Source organism: Protopterus annectens, chromosome 5.part0, assembly GCF_019279795.1.
Source record: "Protopterus annectens isolate FY-2018-M chromosome 5.part0, PAN1.0, whole genome shotgun sequence".
Taxonomy (NCBI): Eukaryota; Metazoa; Chordata; order Ceratodontiformes; family Protopteridae; genus Protopterus; species Protopterus annectens.
This window is the reverse complement of record NC_056735.1, coordinates 1,784,634,295-1,784,656,364: the sequence shown is the minus strand read 5'-3', so window position 1 is coordinate 1,784,656,364 and position 22,070 is coordinate 1,784,634,295. Positions and strand designations below refer to the sequence as shown.

At 42.4% G+C, this 22,070-nt stretch overlaps 1 protein-coding gene across 4 annotated transcripts in view; it reads left to right on the top strand.

The window, feature by feature from the left end:
- ESD (esterase D) overlaps positions 1 to 22,070 on the top strand; it is a 678,542-nt gene that overhangs the window by 603,930 nt on the left and 52,542 nt on the right. For all 4 annotated transcript variants that reach the window (XM_044071586.1, XM_044071587.1, XM_044071588.1 and 1 more), the window contains one exon: positions 11,953 to 12,120. In XM_044071586.1, the coding sequence (XP_043927521.1) occupies positions 11,953 to 12,120 (168 nt within the window). The remainder of the gene's footprint in view (positions 1 to 11,952; positions 12,121 to 22,070) is intronic.

Genomic DNA, 22,070 nt, shown 5'->3' with positions numbered 1-22,070 from the left:
GGTGTTGTTACCATACACTTACCACAACCTGCCCCACTCCTGATACCTAGACTCCAGCCCACACCTAAGAGCAGTTTACAGGACCTCAGACTCACATCACTTCCCTTCTGCAGGGAATCCAGGCAGATACCCAGGGGGTAAAAAAGGGGCCTAACTTCTGCTTTCTCTCAAAGCTACCCTTAGTCTTCAGGGTTCCTCTCCGACTCCTTAGAGATGGGTTATGCTAGTTCAGTTAATTGCTACTCTCTCATGACTGATTAGTTAAAATCAGTTTTATGAAATGGTGAAAAGGTGATTATCCTTAGAAAATTTATCTTTAAATCTGGCTCTGATGACTATGTTTATAAGAAGCAGCATTTAGAAAACCACAATAACATTCAACATAATATGACTCAAACTTGTGGCTGCACAGTGATATACTGGATGCTTGCTTTTTAGAACAGGTCTTGCCGGATCAGTTTAAAAGCTGTTGCTGGCAAGTAAGTCAAATAAAAGAGAAAAGAGAAGTTAAAACAATAGGCTTAAACAGTTAAAGATGGAAGAAGGCAAAGTCTTGGGTTCTGGTGCCCAGCAAATTGGGAAAAAAATGGAAGAGAAGGCAAAGGCTCTGTACACAAACAGTTAAAGATTCAGACTCCTCAAAAACTCAGAGGGGAAAATAGGAACTAGCCTTCCAAAAAAACTTCAAAGGAGGACTCCACTGCTGTTCACGCCCCATCACAGGGCAATTCCCCAGACAAGAACAACATCCAGCCTGCAGGAGCTAGCAGCACGCGCCAAAAATGAGGCAGCTCAACAACTAAAAATTGGCACAACCACACCAACAGGACAGGCATAGTTTTGCAGCTCTGACACCAGGCACCAAGGGAACAAATGGCAACACCAATAGGAAGAAAGAAGCTAAATTTTTCAAAAAATTCAACCAATAGATCAGAAAATGCAAAAAGACCTAACCTGCAGAAAGAAGAAGCAGGCTACCAGTCCAGAACATCACAAAGGATTCTAAAGAGACTCAAACCAGTAACAAAACAGAGAAAACAGAGAAGCCAGACAAACAGAACACGCTCAAAGACAAGAGATGAGAGCATCTATTACTAGTACCACCAACAGAGGAAGTTGCATAGGATTCTATTCCAAACTGGCTTATGAGCCATAGAAAAGAGAATTCAATTCAAAATGCTGGCCCTACCATCTCTCATTGCAGGCCAGGGACATTGTCCCAAAGGTAAAAATGCAGAGCTCCTGGATTTTCTGCAGGATTAGCCCATTGTGTGACCTCAAAACAGAATTGGGCTCAAGGAGGCATACCTACACAGTCCCATAAGACCAGTCAACTTGCAATACCAGGCTAGCAAAAACATTACAGACATTATTGGACACAGTAATAATAATAGCATTCTACTGGGGCACAGCCAGAACAAAACCAAGGGCACAGTATCAGTAACAAAGCGGGCCCAAAAGCACACAGACAAAAACTTTACATTAGTACCTTGGCATCAACAAACAAGAACAGGACAACAACAATTTAAAAAAAAAGACTTACAAAAGTGGTAAAAAAAATAGCAAGGGAAGGGAGGCACAGAACTTAGAAACAAAATCTACAGACACTGCCTGAAAAAAAGCAAATGGTTCTTAAAAGCAGAATTGCAAACCGTAAAACATCCATAATTCCAAACAAGAAGTTCTCAAGACTGACTCCACGACATACATAATCCATTAACTGATGCCAGATAACTACAAGCAAAGACAAGAACTACTGCAAACCCTAGGCTTCATGGCATCATGCACCCAAAGAAAAACCATCACAACAGACTGCCCGAAAAAACTACAGTGGTACCTAAAAGAAAGCGGGTGAAGACACAGGCACAAACCAGACCACCGAAAATACCACATAATGGGATAAGAGAAACAACCTATGCAAATAATTGAGCCAGACCTGCAACCAAATCAAAAAGCCCTTATTCAAACTAAAAGGATATTGGACCCCCAAACCAAAACAACAGGCCATAATAGGAAAGGAACCTGCCGGGACCCACAACTAGCAGGTACAAGGATTATGGACCCCATGGATTACACACAGAAAGTTACATCAAACAAAATGACCTATGTAAAACTAGCAATCCATATTTCAGACCAGAAATCATGCAAGAGGCCATACCACCCACTGGACAGCAACATTCACTCTCTGGAACACAGGATTGGAACACAGGCAAAGGCATATACATTTCCAGCGAATGGAAAGATGCTGCATGAAGGATCTTTATTTAAGATCACCCACTCAACATTCTAATCAAGTAGATTGGCCAAGGATATCACAGCAGACACCAAATGCAGAACTACTCGATGAGGACACATGCATGGACACACTTCCTCAAATCAAGATGTTCACACAGAAATGGGGACATTGCATTGAAGACCTAAGAAGCATCCTCACAATATTCTAGCTCTAGAAATTCTGCACAAGAAACTAACCCAGGAGCAGGGAGCAACTCAAAGATTTCCACCAAAGCCTTTGAGACATTCTATACTAAGCAACTAAAAGAGAGATGGAAAGGATATGTCATGTGGACTCAGAGTCATCTCTGCATGTAAAAATCCAAAATGTTACAGCATGTCTCGGGGTAGAACGTGGAACAAAGCCCAGATGCCTGCTTCCTTATCTCATAAAGACTTAAAATCAGATAGGAACAAAGAGGGAGCATCTGCAACTCCTATAGATTTGAGTTACTCCATAGAGATGGAACCTCTCAGAATGTCCAAAGGAAGGAAAACATTATCCTGGAAGCCACGAAACCAACATTACACCAGGAACTATGCACTCCTTTGGAAAAGAATTGTGCATTCCTCCCTTCTGAGAGGAAAAGCTGCTTCTCAATATGAATACCTGCCAAGCCTGTAGAAAAATCACACAATCCTTAGTGCCTCTCCAACCAGAACTACAGATCCTTCATTCTACTCATACATGCATCAAATTCACCTACGGGAACTAGAAACCATCCCCCTGTCTTAAACCATCCTATCCTCAAGTCTCTTTTCCTTCCCATCTTCAGAATGTAAAGACCTCCCAGCCTTACAGGCAGTACAAGACAGCTGCTTACTACCTGCACAGAAAGAAACCAAGAATTCCACCTACCTACACAGTTAATGCAACAACAGAACAGAGTACCTGGAAACCAGGCCTTCACAATCTCCAGAAGGGATAGAGAGAGTTTGAAGAACTGGGCCTTAATAATGGAAAGCCTCTGCCACAGAAGATAAGGAATCTACCAGAAAGGGCTACAGCAGAAACCAAGATTGGTATGCAGGGTGTCTCTAAACCGAATCCATGCTACTACAGAAACAGAAATCCACAACCTGGGGGAAATGACTTGCTGGAACTCTTGGATGCAATTTGACAGCCACAATAACAAGACAGGACAGAAGACTCACACCACAATTTACAGCCAGCTTGGAAAGCAAATTGCACACCATTGTTAAGACTTCATCCTCATCCTTGTTTGATTCCGTACAGATAACCCATTACATAGAATAAATTACTCCTACTTGGGAAAGCATCTTCAGTTTGGATACCAGACCTCACTCTACATGATAACTGCTATATACCACTCCTTTAGTACCTACCCCAACCAAGTGTATTTGTTTCTAGGCTAGCATCTGCAGTAAGGCATTTGTGACTGCCTCATTTTTTTTGGGACCAACTGTTTATTTGTCAGGGTTATGCTTGCTATATGTCGAGCTGTATTCTTTTTTTTACTTTCTTCTACCTCCTCCCATTTTTGGCTGTTAAACTGGAAGCCATTTGTATACCAAAAAAGTGCAAGTCCCTTGGACAAGTACGATTTTGTTTTACCCATAAATGTAGATGAATCAACAGGGGTGCATCTGCATGCCTTTATGACTAGGCCCAGATCTCTGTGGGTGGATTTGGTTAAGGACCCTCCTGCTGTTTAGCAAACCCATTTTCTATGAATGTGTATCGGTTTTATATCGGGCAACATACATGCTTGGGTTTTACCGACCTTACTTTACCTGGAGCTCAGTTCATACGTTCACCAAACATTACCATTTACCTCTCTTCTCTAAATCCAGAGCTGGCTTTGCCACTGCTGTCCTGCAGGGCCTTATAGCTGCTCCTAATGCTGTATAAATCCTTCCTCCCAACCATAGCTTTGGGAATTTACCCAAATGTAATGACTGCAACAGTGAAATATGAAGAACATAGTACAGTTGTTTTCACTTACCATAAATGTAGATGTTCGAGTGTATTCACTGTTGCAGTCCTGGTTACCCTCCCTCCAGCCCCCTTCTTTTTCTTTTTTGGATATACCTCTAGTTTCCTTTACTATCTTCAAAAGCTTTTTGGTGTATTTGCTTTTTTGTTGGAGGTATAACCTTGTATATTTATAGATTTAATTGCTTCCCATTAAGGGGGCACCTGACATCTGGGGCAAGAAAAACTGATGTAATGGCGTCGGCTGCATGTTTTATATCCCTGACGACCTGACGTCATGGAAGAAGGGACAGCAACCAATGCAGGACCCAAGACGTTGTTAATCAGGCCGACTGATGGCAACCACAGTGAATACACTCGAACATCTACATTTATGGTAAGTGTACACAACTGTAGTTTTCCTATATCCTTAGCATCAGTTCAATAATATTCTTACTCTCGTTTGCCCAGACTTTTTCCCAGTATCACTTGTTCAAAATTGTACCCCAACCACCACCTCCTCTGTTATTTTGTGTCCAGATTTTAAACTTTGGGCCTTGTCCACTGTGTATTAAGTTGCAGATTTCCTCCGTGCATAACATGGCATAAATAAAAGAAGTGAAATTCATCTGTATTTCACTTTAACATTTCTTGAGTAGCAGAGATTCTTCAGACCACTTGAGTGTGGCATGCACCCTTAATACTGCAGAAGAATTGTCTGTAGGCTGAGTGACAGCCCTCATGTAACACTTTCTGATCTTGACATTCCCTGTTATTCATCCCCATCCATCTAAGTTCCTCCAGCCTTTATCTGTAGCACATAGGTGTCAGCAGCTAGAGGCACACTTTGTGTACACAGATGTTCATCGTGTTACCCTGCTGCAGTCATCACACTTGGGTTATCCTGTCGTCAGGTGGTCCCGCAGTCGGACGGATTTCAAAGTCTTGGTCCGACGTCTGTTGCTGTCGCCTCATCCCTGACGTCAGTGCGCCAGGGGTACATATACTGCAACCGACGCCATTTTCTCCAGTCTTTCTTGCCACGTGGTGCCCGAAGCAGAAGCAGTTCGCAAGCCGACTCCTGAGATTGTCGAATTCGAATTTCAGACCGAAGTCTTCTATAAAGCTAAGTACCCCGTTGGGGAAACTTTTCTTGCCTCAGACCGATGTCAGAAAAAGTTAACAATTGTATTTCTTGTGGGAAGCAAATACCTCATAAGGATTTTCATTCTTATTGCATACCTTGCCTAGGCCCTGATCACGACGTCACTTGTCGTTTTTGTGCTAGGTTTAATAAGTGTACTATTAAAAGGCGATTTGATTTCGCACAACACTTTTTTGGTAGAAAATTTAACTATAACATGCCGTCGGAGCTACCGACTACCGGCGTGCACAAAAAACGCAGGGACAAGGACCGACAGCCAAGGCCTAAACCCGATTCCGAGGCCTCAGTTGATCCGGTCTCCGGTCCTCCGGTTATCAGTGAGGCTCCGACGCAGCCCCTGACTACTGCAGTCCTGGAACCCGAGACCGCTACGGATATTTTGACGGAATGTACTAGGCCGACGCAGCCTTTTACTTCAGGCCCTTCTGACGACATACCTTCTAAGGACGTCGGTGCTTCGGAAACGCCATCGGTTTATGAGGGCGTTTTCAGACCGACGACTCTCACAGTCAAAATGTTTTCTAAGTCTAAGACTCCTTCTAAAGCTAAAAAGACTACACTTCAGTCTCCTGTTCAAGGCCCTATGCCTAAGAAACAGATGCTCAAAATGGCTGAAGATTTGATTTCTCTTATCAGGGGTTCACAGCCTCCTCCTGACAAAAGGCCTAGACAAGAGGAAGATTCTGCTTCTTCTGAGCAACTGTCGATTTCTTCGGATTCATCTGAAGACCAAGACTATTCCTACTCTCCTTATGAAGATTCTGATGCTGAGGACTCTATTCCCTCAGCTTCCCCTACTGAAGACTACTCTTTTGGGGAAACTTTACACACTATGAGGAAACATTTCCACTGGGAAGGTCAGGATTTCTCTGATTCCAAGAAAAGGCTCAGAAAGTTTCTTTTACTCCCCCAACACAGACCTCTAGCCATCCCGCCTGTTTTGGATATTGTGGATGATGTCTATTTAGAATCCAATTTCAACCCACACTCTCTACCTCCTTCTCCGGCTAAGCCTGACAGATACTACAGAGTACCTGATTCCCACAAATTTCTTTACAAAAGCCCAGTAGCTGACCCAGAGACCATCTCCCAGGGTCCCAAGGGGGCTAAGGCTTCCATGGCTAAAAACCCAGTGCCTTCTGAGAGGGACTCAAGGGCACTAGACAGGTGGGGGAAAAAGGTTTACATCTCAGCCACATTAGCTATGAGAGCACTAAATTGTCAATTTCATATGCTCAAGTATCAGCAGTTTCTAATCTCTCAGTTAAAACAAAAGATAACCTCCCTTCCCCAACAATCTGAATTGAAAAAAGTACAGGATTTGTTGCACGCCTCCAAGCAGGTGGGCAAACATACCTTACAATGTGGGTTTGATTCCTTGGAGGCCTCCTGCAGAGCAGCTGTCACTGAAACAGTTATACGTAGGCATGCCTGGTTAAAGGAACAAAGTCTACCTGATCATGTCAAAGCAAAACTACTGGATGCATCCTTAAAGCAGGATGTTCTTTTTGGAGTTAAAGCAGAAGAAGTGCTAAAGAAAATGGAAGATAAGGCGAAATCAATGCAGACAGTCAAAGATTTCCTATAGGTACAACCCCCTCGCTTCAGCAGAAACTGGCCAACAAAAAATTGGTCCTTTCCAGCCACTGACAGACCTCAGAGGGGTAAATACAGGCACCCAAGGGGCAGAGGACAACCACAAGCCCAGTATAAACCTCGCCAGTGGGGCACTCCAACCCAGAAAGGAGGAGAAGACAGGTCTCAACCCACCAGAAGGCAAACTTAATGACTTGCACCTCAACTGGCCAAACAAAGCTCTTTTGTTAGCCCCCTTGGGGGGAAAACTAGCACTTTTTGCAGACAACTGGCACATGGTCACAAAGGACAAATGGGTCCTAGACATAATTTTACGAGGATACAGATTCCACTTTCACACCTTGCCAATGAAAAGAGGAATGCCAAACCTGCCACTAAATCAAAGGGCAGAGGCTCAAAAACAAATTACAGCTCTCATGGCCATGCAAGCCATTCAACGGGTACCGATTCAAGAGCAAGGCCAAGGATTTTACTCAAGGCTCTTTCTAGTACCCAGAAAGGACAATGCTTGGAGACCAATTCTGGATCTTTCAATTCTAAACACTTGCCTACAAGTCCCAAAATTCAAGATGTTAACACTACAGCAGCTACTTCCCATGTTGGGCAAGGAAGCATGGCTGGTAACATTGGACCTCAAGGAGGCATACCTGCATGTCCCTATCAGACAAAGTTGCAAAAGATACCTCCGTTTCATTTCAGGTTCAACCCATTACCAATTCTCTGCACTGCCCTTTGGCTTATCTACTGTGCCCAGAGTTTTCACAAAATGCCTGGCACCAGTAATTGCATACTGCAGACAAAGAGAAATTCAAATATATCCATACCTGGACGACTGCCTCATCCAAGCAGAAAGAAAAGACATTCTCTTGCATCATCCAGCTTTTGTGAAGCATCTACTAAATTGTCTGGGGTACACACTAAACGAAAAGAAGTCAAAACTAGTACCCTCACAAAAAATGACATTCCTGGGTGCCAGCTTGGGCACAACGGCCCAGAAGGCTTATCTTACACCAGACAAGCAACTACAACTGACTCAATATTTCAAGACAATGGCAACAAAGACCCAATTAACTGCAAGAAAAATTCTGCAGGCTTTGGGCTTCATGGCATCTTGCATTCTGATAATACCATTTGCAAAACTGCATATGAGGAAATTACAGTGGTACCTAAAAAGTGTATGGTCTCAACACATCCACAGCTTGGACACAGTGATATCTCTCATTCCCTGCCTTCAACAGGAATTTCTGTGGTGGGCACAGGCATGTCACCTCAACAAGGGTCAGCCTTTCACCTTGCCCCCAACCAGGCAAACTATCACAACAGACGCCTCAGACTATGCCTGGGGGGCACACATGGCAGGGCAATGCATTCAAGGCCTATGGACTGCAGAACAAAGAAAACTGCACATAAATCAAAAAGAGATGCTAGCTCTACAGAAAGCTCTGACAGCCTTCAAGGATCTTCTACATCCAGGACAACTTGCAAGAAAGACGGACAACACCACAGTAATGTGGTACATAAACAAACAAGGGGGAACACATTCCTACCCTCTTTGCAGGCAAGCAATAATCTTATGGAACACAGCTCTGGCCTACCAAGTCCAGTTACAAGCTCAATTCCTGCCAGGACAGAAAAACACATTGGCAGACGACCTAAGCAGAAACATCAAAGATCCCCACGAGTGGAAGCTAGACCCACAAATATTTACAATGATAACTCAAAAATGGGGCCTTCCAAATATAGACCTGTTTGCCAGTCCTCAAAACTACCAACTGACAAAATTTTGTACAAGGACATTCCACCATCAAGCTTGGAAAGTGGACGCTCTCTCCTTCAGTTGGAAAAACCTGACAGCATATGCCTTTCCTCCATTACCTCTTCTCAAACAGGTTCTTTTGAAGGTCAAAAAGGAGAAACCTCGACTGATTCTCATAGCTCCAGACTGGCCACGCCAGCAGTGGTACCCGCTATTGAAGAATATGACTCACAGCCCACCATGGATATTGCCTCAAATACCTCATTTGCTCACGCAGCAAAACAAACAGATTATACACAGCCAGCTAAAAACCTTAAACCTGGCTGCATGGCGAATTTTTTAAACATCCAACCAGCCCCTCTTTCACAAGCAGTTCTGGATGTTATTCTGGAAGCCAGGAGGCCAAACACCAGAAAGGCTTACTTGGACAAATGGAAAAGGTTTTCTGCCTGGAACCAAGCTAAAGGCCAAGACACAACTCAGCCTTATATGCCTCACATTCTACAGTATTTAGCAGAGATGTTGCACAAAGGACTTTCCTTCTCCTCTATTAAAATCCATGCTTCAGCTATTTCAGCTCACTACGACACGAATCCACCTTTATTTTCACATCCTCTTCTAAAGCAGTTCCTCAGAGGGGCAAAAAACAGTAGACCACCTAGAAGAGCTCCTACACCAACATGGGACCTCAACTTTGTTCTGGAAAAACTAACGTTACCTCCCTTTGAACCAGCTTTCTCTGCAGACCTTTAGTTCCTATCTTAGAAGACTGCCCTGCTCCTGGCAATAACTTCTGCTAGGAGAGTCTCAGAATTACAGGCACTAATGGCAGTGGAACCTTTCCTCATTTTCCGTCAAGACAGAGTTTCTCTACGAACTAATCCTTCCTTCATGCCTAAGGTGGTTTCCACTGTAGCTTTAAATCAAACCATCCATCTACCCACCTTCTTTCCCAATCCACAGAACAAAGGTGAGAGACTCTTGCATTCCTTGGACATTCACAGGCAGCTTTGTTACTACTTGGACAAAACTAAGGCTTTCAGAAAAACAGACCAGCTCTTTATATCCTATGCTACAGCTTCTCAAGGGAGGGCTATATCCAAACAAAACATTTCTAAATGGATAGGCCATTGCATACGGTTCTGTTATACCCATCATGGGAAACCAGTTCCTACTACCATTAGATCCCACTCTACCAGGGCAACAGCTACCTCTACAGCCTTTCTCAGAGGGGTCCCTACCAAGGAAATTTTAGAAGCTGCAACTTGGATTTCAGTACACACCATCACCAAACACTATCACCTACTTCTTTATTCTAAGTCCAGGGCAGGCTTCGCCACAGCAGTTCTGCAGGGCCTCATTGCCTCCACTAACCCTCTATGATACCTCCACCCTGCCTTAGCTTTGGGACTCAACCCAAGTGTGATGACTGCAGCAGGGTAACACGATGAACATAGTACAGTTTTGTACCTACCATAAATGTAGATGTTCGAGTGTTCACCCTGCTGCAGTCCAGGTTACCCTCCCTCCAACCCCTCTGATCTTTTGCCTAAATCTCTGCTATACCTTACTGATGTATTTGCTTATAGCTGAAGGGATTTTGTGTTTGTACAGTGTTAACACCATTTGGTACTAATTTTGATCTCCTTTTTGGGGGCACCTGACATCTGGAGCAAGAAAAACTGAAGAAAATGGTGTCAGTTGCAGTATATGTACCCCTGGCACACTGACGTCAGGGATGAGGCGACAGCAACCGATGTCGGACCAAGACTTTGGAAATCCGGCCGACTGCGGGACCGCCTGACGACAGGATAACCCAAGTGTGATGACTGCAGCAGGGTGAACACTCGAACATCTACATTTATGGTAGGTACAAAACTGTACTGTTTTTCTCTCATGCACCAGTCCATGCTGTGTGCAGGCCAGTTCAAGAATTGTGCATAGTAGTACTCAGAATTTTCTTATCCCTCTGTCCTTAAGTTTCAGTATTACAGAGATACTTTAATAACATCCTGATGTCGGGTATCATGTTCCTCCTTCTGAGTAGTAACCTGCTAGTAGAACTTGTATAAAAAGGACTGTTTGCCTGACTTAAGTAAATGGTACTAATGTTACTGTTCTTTGTGGCCCAGGTGACCCGCATTTAGTTAGAAGCTTGTGCATAAGCACAAAATAGCATGGAAAAGAGGGGATTGGCAAGGATATGTCTACCAACGTAACTTTGAGGCAGGAGGATTGAGCAACATGCTGGTGGGGGTCTGCTGTTGTCTGTTTCCCCACAGACTGCCGGGGGGGGGGGGGACACACACTTAAACCATTCCTCTTACCATGCAGTGGCCTATAAGGAGAGCTAGAATATACAGGGTAAGGCCTTTACTTTTGCTGCATGATGGTCTGTCCCTACTGCTCCACTCCCCAGTTGTTGGGGCATGGTGTAGTTTTCGCAAGCCAGAATAGAAATCTTTGCTTGGTGAAATGAGACTCCCATTCCAGCAAGGGAAGGAGGAAAAACATGACCTGTGGAATAGAGATCTATGCTGTGGAGATGAAGATTAAAGGTGGCAATGGGTCGTCTTGACTTTCTAGAATAGTCAGACTGCCATTAGATCTAGTAGAGTTGATGGCATGTGGCGGTTAACTTACTGCTGAAAATAAGTTGCTCTTAAATATTAATGAAATGAAAAGCTGATAAAGTGTGGAGGTAAATGGCTATTGGTGCTGAGTGAAGTACTGCTGAGTACTGCCTGTGTAACAGATGTGGTGATTAATTCATTACTGGAATCAGAAAGGTGAAGCCATTGACAAAGTACTTTTCATGTACTGAGGCCAGAGCTCAAATGATTGTGAAAATGACAATTTAACAGGGGCACAGTAGCTGTCACCTAAATTATTTTGTTGAGCCTGTGATAATCTGGTTTTGACATAGCCATTTTGCATTTTCATTTCTGAATTCCCAAAACAAATCCTTTTGCTTTATAGTACAAGCCTTATGTCTGTCAGAGAATATTAAGATTGACATATGTTTCATACCACACGCACTGTTAATGTCTGACATTAAAATGTTCAGGTTCCTTCATCTACTAACCTGCTAGTAAACTTGAGATATAAAGGATGGTGTGCCAAAGTAAATTTTACTAATGTACTTGTTGTGCTTTAATCAGTGTGCAGATTTTACATTGACTATTAAAGAAAAGCAAATCACTGGTGTATAATGATTGCTTCTAGGCATATGATGCTACCTGTCTTGTGAAGAAATACAGTGGTCCACAACTGGACATTCTGATAGACCAGGGCAAGGATGACCAGTTTCTTGCTGCAGGACAGTTACTACCAGACAACTTTATTGCAGCTTGTACAGAGAAGAAAATCTCTGTTGTTTTCCGACTTCAAGAAGTAAGTAGTACAAAACTAATGGTGATGTTTTCTTTCTATCTTGTCTTCTTACAATTTTCAGTAGTTTGCACAGCTCTTACTTTTTGTCTTGACCTGTGTTGACTATATCAGGATGGTAAAAATGGAGACAGACACCACTTGCATGCAGCCAACTTCATCAGCATGCATTTCAGATCAGGTGATCTACATTCCAATAATTGATACAGGCTAGAGGTGCCAGTTTCCTAAAGTACTGTGCATAGATTATACTCCAGCTTTTTTTTTTGTCAAAGATCTTTCTTTGGAAATAGAGCCAAGTATGTTATTGGGCACAGATGTTTGATTAATCACTTTACTTGTTAATACTGCATCTCTGGTCTCTACATCCGTAGAAAATATAATGCTATAAATTTGTTTTCATAGCACAAAGACATTTCAACATTTTCAATTTAATTGTTTAATTTAAAAAGTAGAACCCCCTTTTATTGGTACAGTAGTCAGCAGGGCAAAGAAATGATGTTCAGTAATGACTTTTTAGCTCTTCTGTCTGTGTATTACATGAAGCGCTTGGGACAGTTTGAATTTGCTGATTATTTGATGTAATAACTGCTGCCAGATAAGTTCCCCCCAGTTTTTCACTATCTTCTGGACTTGGATGAACAATTCTTGGGCCATGCACTGCTTCTTCCAGAAGTATCTGACAGAACACTTTCTTGAATGCATACTGTATGCTTCTGGAACTGTTGCTTGTTTGCAGAGGTCTCCACTTTGTATTCATCACAAGCTCTGTGGGAAGTTTTGAATACATTCCTTGGCTTTCTTGTTGCTAGCTTTCCACTTTTAGTATGAACTACAAAAGATCTAATTGATTACCCACAAGCAACTCCTTTGCACTGTTTCCCCTTTTGCAAAGAGTAGTGCCAGGGTATTAGCGTAAAAAATAAAGATGGCACAAGTTGGCAGTACCTTAATCTTTGGGAATATGATGACATTCCAGGAAGGAAGGCATAAGGCATTATCCCACCATGGGAAGAAGGGTGCAAAGGTCTAAAAGTCTGGGCCTTATCTAGAAATCCTAATAGTTCTTGCTAATGGTGTGACAGTGGTCTTAAAGATCTGCTGGTTTGTTAAGTTTGTTATGCAGTTATACTTCTACACTAAGAACAGAAAGTAATTTTGCATATAGAAGTCATTCCACTTTAAAGTGACCTAACAAACTTTCAGTGTTACAGAAGAACCCAGAAAAGATGCTGAAATAAAAATTTGCCAATATTCACATGATGTACTTCAGAAAATCATTTGTCTATAAATTAGCTGTGGTGTTTGCATGGGTCATTCCTCTTATTTTTCTTAGACAGTGTCCCCTTTCTCTGCTGCTGCTTTGATTCCTTTTCATTTTCCCCTTTGTGTTTTTTTTTTCCATGGACAAACAGACAAAAATGGAGTAAACTGCTGGCTTCAAGTAAAATGAGCAATACAGAAAATAGCACAGAAGCCGAACGTACTTTTAATAACCGATAAAGTAAACACATAAATGAATAAAAATGTATAAAAGCAGTTGAGCGCTTTTGCACCTACTCAAGGTGCTTCATCAGATCTACAAAGCAATGAGAACAAAGAATAGTATAGCAAATCTAATTAATTGTCCAAGCAATCAACATCTCAGACCTTTTGATCTCAAAGCCAGTCTTAAAGGGACATATTCATTAAGTCCTTTATGCTTATGGGCTGCTAATATAAAAATCCATTTAATTTCTAGACATTATATTCAAGTCTAATATCACCCTCTCTACCTGTATTACACAGCTTCTCAATGGCCATGAATCTAAAATTGTGTAGCACCCTCATTTATTACATGTTTCACCAAAGCATTTCTACTGTCTCACCTATTAGTACGATATATATATATATATATATATATATATATATATATATATATATATATATACACACACACACCGCTTGTACGATCCCTTAGGCATCTGTTGGTGTTACTGACATGACAGTTACATGCTTGACAAACAGCAAGATACACAACATTTATTGTGCTATAATCTGCATAAAGCTCAAATTCAAACCACTTTCCACTAATGGGGTGTACAAAACAACTATCAGTATTGATATTTTTACAAACATTACACCCTTTACATGGATACATCCCTTGTCTTTTTCTGTGTGAAACTCTGCTGCCCCTAAGCTCAAATATTTATAACAAAGGATTTTCTTCAAAGATGGGCCATTTTTAAAAACAAAATATGGCTCCTTGTCAAGTACATTTCTAAGTTTAGCATCAGACATCAAAAATTGCCAGTGTTTCTTAATAATACCTATAAAATCAACATTGCAAGAATGTCAAACACATTCTTAGTTGATTACCATAATCATTCCTATCCAGTACATAGTCTATATATTTATTTTTATGTATTTTATTTTGCATTTGTTGACCGGGATAGTCCGACTGGATACATGTCCATTTTCAGCGAAGGCCCGGGGAGAAAAGCTCCAAACACAACATACAGGAAAAATCATATCAATACATGTTGCAAACTGTTTACAGACTCTGTTCAGTCAAGCAAGTTATACATTCGATCATTATTAAACTTATATAAGTATCTAAGCTAACAATTATGTCACAGCTTGTATGTAGTATAAAGTACTCTTTGGCACACAATTATAGAAAGGAGCTAGTCAGGATTAGAACAAGGACATAAACAGTGCGTCTTAAAATGTTGTCTGAGACTTTTTTTTAATTTAATTAGTGAGGATACTAGAGTAAGGTAGGCAGGAAGGAGTTCCAAGTTTTGCCGACAGAGTTTGCAAACAGGGAGTCCCCAGCTGAGTTATTGGTTTTGAATGTTTGAACCAGCAGTCTGTTAGATGAGCGAAGTGACCTGAGTTTACTCTAGGGGCTAATGATGTTTTTAAGTGCAGGCGTATTCTCAGGTTGGTTGAGTACTTTATATGCCACTATAAGCTGGTTGTATTGAAGTAGGCTAGGTAATTCAAGCCACCCTAGAAGATTTAAGACAGTGGTGTTTCCTAAATGCTGTGCCTGTGGCAAATCTAGCAATATGGTTATAACAGCTAGAGAGCATTCTAAGGTTGGATGTGTTCAGATTGGTGAATAAAGGGGAGGCATAAAGAAGGGTAGAGAGTAAATGGGACTGGGCAATAGTAGTTCTAGCAAGTGGATTAAGAAAAGGTTTAATCTTATAAAGGGAGCCAAGTTTTTTATTAATGGTTTTAGTTTGGTTGACATGCATATCAAATTGAAGGTTATTATCTATTATAACACCTAAGAGTTTAGTTTGGGCTTCTGGGGAGATAATGGTGCCATTATTAGATTCAATGGTAAAGAATAGTGATGAGGACCTACGAGTGGGGGAAAAAGTAGCAGCTTTGTTTTGTTAGGGTTTAAGATCAGATGATTAGAGAGCCAGTTTTCAACAGTGTTGAACGTATTCTGGGACAATGTCATTAGTTTTGTGTGGGAGGTGGCTGAGCAGATTAAATTGGAGTCATCTGCGTATTGAATGCTGGTTGCATCTGGGACGACAGAGTGGAGGTCATTAATAAAGATAGAGAAAAGAAGGGATCCTAGTATTAGAGCCCTTGGGGACTCCTAGGGTAATGGGTAGAAGGGGGGATAATTTGCCCTGTCATAGGATGGCCTGTTGTCCACCACGGAGGTAGGATTGAAACTATTGGAGAGCCTGGTTATCTAAGGAGAAGGCCTTCAAAGTATGGAGGAGTTTTTGGTGGTTAACCATATCAAAGGCCTTGGAGAGATCAAGAAAGAGGGCTGAGGTTAGTTTATTATTTCGGTTATGGTTTATGACATCAGAGAAGGAGAGGAGGGCTGAGGTAGTACTGTGGAATGGCCTAAAGACCTAAAGCCATGTTGAGAGCTAACCAATAGATTGTTCTGCATAAGATAGTGCAGGAGTTGTTTATGGATGCACTTCTCCATAATTTTAGCCAGCGGTGACAGAATAGCTATTGGTCTGAAGTTTGACAGTTCAATGGAGCTACCTCCTTTATGGAGTGGTATAACATGGGATATATTCCATATGGAGGGGATGGTAGCTTCAGATACGGTTCTATTGATTAAGATGGAGATAGGTTTGCTATGGCATCTGCAGCTTTTTGTAGATACTCTGCAGGGAGGAGATCAGCAGATAGGGTGGTTGGCTTTAATTTCTTAATTAAGGCACGGATAAGTGATATAGGTACTGGTTGAAAGCTAAAGGAAAGTTGGGTACTGGGTGTAGCGGCAGTTGAGTTAGAGCAACTGGGAGTTAGCTGACTAGCTTAGGGACTTGGATAGTCTCTGTGAAGAAACTATTAAATGTGTTGGCAACATCCTCTGGGGTTTTATGGTTGGAAGATGAAGTGGTTGAAGTGCTGGTTTGACCTGGGTGAAGAAGTTTGTTTATTCCTGTCTAGAATTTTTGAGGTTTGTTTTGATGCTTCTGTTGAAGATGGCAGTAAAAAAGAATTTTGTCTAACGTAACAGGTTTCTTTGTGTCATTCCTTAATTGACATCATCTTAGTTGATCTAGTGGGGATTTGTGGCACACCAAGTGACCCATGGCTTGTTTCCAAGTAAGATTTTTTAATTTGGTATCTTTTGAAAGCCACTGTGCAATTTTTGCTTTGGTTCTAATAGAGCGAGCAGGATTGTGAGAGTCCAGGATGGTAAGGAAATTGGTATTAAAGTATGCTACAGGTTCATCTAATAGTACGGTCTCGCTCTGTTTTGTCTGTGTAATATTACGTCATTCTGTACTTGTAAAATGTCTGAGTCAGTATAACCTATCTGTTGAAACTCATTAACTAAAGTGTCAAATGAGTCATACATCTCTCTCGTATGAAGCCTTGCATTCCTAAAAACTGACCTTTCATAGCATTATTCTTTAGCTTCTTAGGATGCATACTCCAAGCATGCAACTTATTGTTAACTTTACAGGATTTCTTAAACATTATAGCGTCCAGTCCACTATACGATCTAAGAACATGAACGTCCAAAAAATCTATCATTAAACTGAACAGTTAAAAGTAAACCTGTATAGTTCAGCTGCTGTTGCTAAATAGTCAATCAAAGCATTCAAAGTTTCGACCTAGACCACATAAAATCTATAAAGTGACCATGGTGTAAAATAAAGTCAGAGAATGGATTACGGACATTAAAAACCTATACATGTTCCTGTTGTGTGAGCACTATGTTCGCATAACTATTCTTGAACATGGTGCCCATAGCCACACCTACATTCTGAACAAAATATTTCTCACCAAACGAGAAAGCATTAATTGATCAACACTACATCTAGCAAAGAACATATCAAAATTATCTTATCCACTGTATAATCGGAGTGGTCACAGAAAAACTGTCTAACATATTGTATACCTACTTCATCAGGAATACTCGTAAACAAAGATACCACATCCATGTTACTAATATGAAGTCTCTTAACCTGATGAGTGTTTGACCATTCTGCAAACCTTTTAAAAAAATGTTTGGTGTCCTTAAGTGTAGTGCCACAACTGGATGAAGCTGTTTCTCAGAAAAAATAGAGGCTCTGTTACCCACCCCCTACCAGACGCAATCCGCCACATGGGTGGGTTAACGAGCCCCTTGTGTGTACTATTGTGATCCCATATATCATGGGAATAAGAGAGTACTCGACTAAAAAAATCATCAAACATCTTACTAATAGCACACACCATCAATAAATCGTATAATTATTGGCCTTTTCAATCAATCTATATATATAATTTAGTTCATTCAGTATAAGTGGTAGAATCATTTAACATGTTGAGCATACTTTCAATGTAGTCATTGGTATTCATTATTACAATCCGTCACCCTTCATCAGCTGGACGAATATACTAATCGTCCCATGCAAGTAGTCTGCAAAGTGTCTTAAATTGCAGATGTGAAGTTGTTCAATCTCGCCGTTTATACTTACACGTGGGTACGCAGCCGATCCATCGGCTCCAAGTCGGCCGCTTTCCAAGCTCAAGATCTTTCAGTAGCTCGAGGCACAGTACCTATCCCATGATGCTCTCTGACTAACCCTCAGATCTAGTTTGCCACTGCAATGGATCGCAAGTCTACAGTGTGCTCGAGCCAGTGAAGGTTTATTAAGAAGTATTTTCTAGAGCTAAGTTTATATATCTGTGTTTCTACCAGTATTCCCTTATTATATTGTCTTTGTTAGGGCTTTGTCCCTGTTTAGTGTGTTTTATTGGAGCGAGTTGCTCTTGTGCCTTGCCCTCTCTTCAGTTGGTTACATTCTTTGCTATAGTTGTACAGGGATCTATCTTTTCTCCCCTATCCTACTTTTTGGCAAGATTGTTATTAGATTATTACTGGATTGTACTGTTGTACTTTATATTGTCAGGGATCTGATAATTGTGTTTTTCTCTGTGTTTCTCTTCTTTGTTATTGGATAGTACTGTTGTACTTGGTATTATCAGGGATCTGATAATTGTGCTTTCTCTAGGACATGATGGCTGACCAAAAGCAAAAGTCTGGATTTAAAAGATGCGACTGTGGCCAAAAAATGTCAATCACAGATAACCACATTTCTTGTGTTTATTGTTTGGGACCACTCCATTTGCAGGAGGATTGTTCCATCTGAAATTCTTTTAGTGGCAGAGTTTTGTTAGAGAGACGTAGGAAACTTATTGATTGAGGTCTCTTAACACCTGAGTTTCAAGAAGCTTTGGACAAGTCTGACCAGACCTCCAAGTCTTCGAAAGGGTCGAAGTCGTCTCGGGTGTCCTCAGAGCCTAAGTCTTCGGCTCCACGCACCTCTGTTAAGGTGCGGTCACCGGTTCCAAGGTCTTCGGAACCATGTGCCGAACGGAGCCAGTATTGGAGACTTTAAAATCTCCAATACTTAGGTGTGTAGCTTCTTCGGCCCCTTCAACCCACTCTTCAAGGATGTTCGATATTGACGTGGACTGTGTGATGCAGAGGTTCTTGGAGAACCCGGCATTGGCTAAACTGCTCTCGGCTTTGTCCCAACTGGGTTCGAGCCCTGTTCCCACCCCATTGCCTGTGACTACTCCTCTTCCGAGCCTACCCAGGCCTTCGGAGGCGGAAGATCTGGTGGTTGTGGAACCCGTGGAGCAGAGTTCTGTTCCAGTGACTTCGGTTCCACCCACCCTGACCTCTTCGGTGCCGTCCGAAGAGTCTCTGATCCAACACTCTCTCATCGGTTCCCGGGGGAGGGGTTGAACCGACGCATCGGTTCCGACACTTCCCCTCGGGGCTTTGGCACAGGTGAGCTTGGCTCCGTCCTCTGGTTCGGAGCCCTCAGCACCTGCAAGGCCTCCGTCTTGCTCGGAACCAGTGGCCTCCTCGGGCCGAGAGTCCGGGGCCTTTGATGTCATGAGGAGGGTGTTGTCTGTTCAGACCCACACTACAGGTCTCTCCTTTTCCTCCATGAAGATGCCGAGATGTTCATCATGTTTCACTGTTGCAGTCATGACTGTAGGGTTCTCCCCTGCCGGCAGGCAGTCCTCGGTCGGCCAGAATCCCAAAGTCTGGGTCCGGCGTCGGCTGTTCAGCCATGCTCCCTGACATCAGAGTGCCAGGAGTACAAAACTGACAGCCGACGCCATGTTCTCCAGTCTTTCTTGCCGTGCAGTGATAGCAGTTCGCAAGTGCCGGTCGGCTGACTCCTGACAATTTTTTATAAACGTACTTCAGTCCGAAGACTTTCTTCTCCTACTCAAAGCTAAGTACCCCGTTGGGGAAACTTTTTTCTTGCTCCAGTCGGATGTCAGAAAAAGTTAATAATTGTATTTCATGTGGGAAGCAAATACCTCATAAGGATTTTCATTCTTACTGTATTCCTTGCTTAGGCCCTGACCAAGACATAGCTAGTTGTCGGTTTTGTGCTAGATTCAATCAACGTACGATTAAACGAAGGTACGATTTTGCATTTCATTACTTCGGTAGGCGTTTTAATTCTAAAATGTCGTCTGATACGGTTCCGGCTACCGGAGTTCACAAATGACGCAAGGATAAAGACAGGCCTCCGAGGTCCAAATCAGACGATGTTGTACAAGCAGAGCCAGCTTCAAGTTCGGCTGTCGTCAATGAGGCGCTTTTGCAGCCCCTGTCATCGGCCATTTCGGAACCGATGGCCGAAACGGACTCCCACGAGGAGCCAACTAGGCCTTTGAATATTTCTGTTGCGGGACCTTCGGACAATGCTCCTTCAGATGGGTCCAGAGCCGCTGTGCAGGTACCGGCTTCCGAAGGGGTTTTCAGGCCTACTCAGCTTCTAATAAAGGCAAAGCCAAAGGCAAAGACTCCTTGCAAATCAAAGACTGCAGCCCAGGCCTCTTCTGATCCAGCACCCAAGTCTCAGAAACAGTTACTTAAGATGGCGGAGGACTTACTATGATTAGGGGTTCACATCCCCCTCCAGATAAAAGGCCAAGGCAGGAAGTTTATTATGACTCCTCTGATCAGGCTTCTGTTTCTTCAGTTTCTTCTTCTGACCAGGAATATTCTTTCCCTCCTTATGAGGATCCTGATGCTGAGGAATCCATTCCTTCAGCTTCTCCCCCTGAGGATTTCTCTTTTGGGGAAACTTTGCATGAAATGAAGGAACATTTTCACTGGGAAGGACAGGAGTACTCGGAATCTAAGAAAAGACTTAGGGATTTTCTTCTTCTTCCCCAACATAGACCCCTGGCTATTCCTCCTATTTTGGATATTGTGGATGATGCTTTTTCAGAGGCTAACTTAACTCCTGACTCTTTTTCTCCAGCTCCTGTTAAGCCAGACAGATATTATAGGGTTCCTGATTCCCACCAGTTTTTATACAAGAATTCTACTGCTGACCCTGAAACCATTTCTCAGGGTCCTAAGGGGGTTAAGGTCTCCTGACTATGAAAGCCATAGAACTAGTTCCACTTTCAGAGAGAGGGGACAAGGTTTTTACTCAAGGCTCTTTCTAGTCTCCAGGAAGCAAAATTCATGGAGACCCATTCTGGATCTGTCAGTCTTGAACACTTACCTCGAGATACCAAAATTCAAGATGCTCACTCTACAGCAGCTACTTCCAATGCTGACCAAAAAATGCATGGATGGTAACTTTGGATTTAAAGGAGGCTTACTTACACATTCCCATCAGGCAGGAATGCAGAAAATACCTCAGGTTCAAGGCCGGATCGAGGCACTTTCAATTCTCTGCGCTGCCCTTTGGATTGTCTACTGCGCCCAGGGTCTTCACCACATGCCTGGCTCCAGTAGTAGCTTATTGCAGACTCAAGGGAATTCAAATTTACCCTTATCTGGACGACTGTCTTATTCAGGCAGACAGCAAGGATGTCTTACTCCAGCATCTAGAGTTTGTTCAGAATCTTCTCAAGTTCCTGGGATTCACTGTAAACATAAAAAAGTCAAATTTGACACCCTCACAACAGATAATTTTTCTGGGCGCTTCTCTAAACACAACAACCCAGATGGCATTTCTGACATATGAAAAACAATTAACAGCTGGCATCACCTTTCAAAACCTTGGCAACATTAACTCTGCTATCTGCAAGGAGATTCCTTCAGGCTTTGGGTTACATGGCCTCCTGCATCCATCTCGTACCATATGCAAGACTACATATGAGGAAAATACAGTGGTACCTAAAAAGTGTATGGTCTCAGCATTGCCACAGTTTAGACATACAGATCTCCGTCCTGCCTTGTCTCCAAAAGGAATTCCTTTGGTGGTCCAAGGCATGTACTCTAAACAAAGGAAAACCCTTCTGTCTGCCTCCTGCCACTCTGATACTAACCACGGACGCCCCAGGTTATGCATGGGGAGTCCATTTTCGGGGCAACTGTCTGCAGGGCCTTTGGACAAAGGATCAGAAACACCTGCATATCAATTTAAAGGAAATGTTAGCCGTTCAGAAAGCTCTATTGGCCGTCAGGAATCTTCTACAACCAAGAA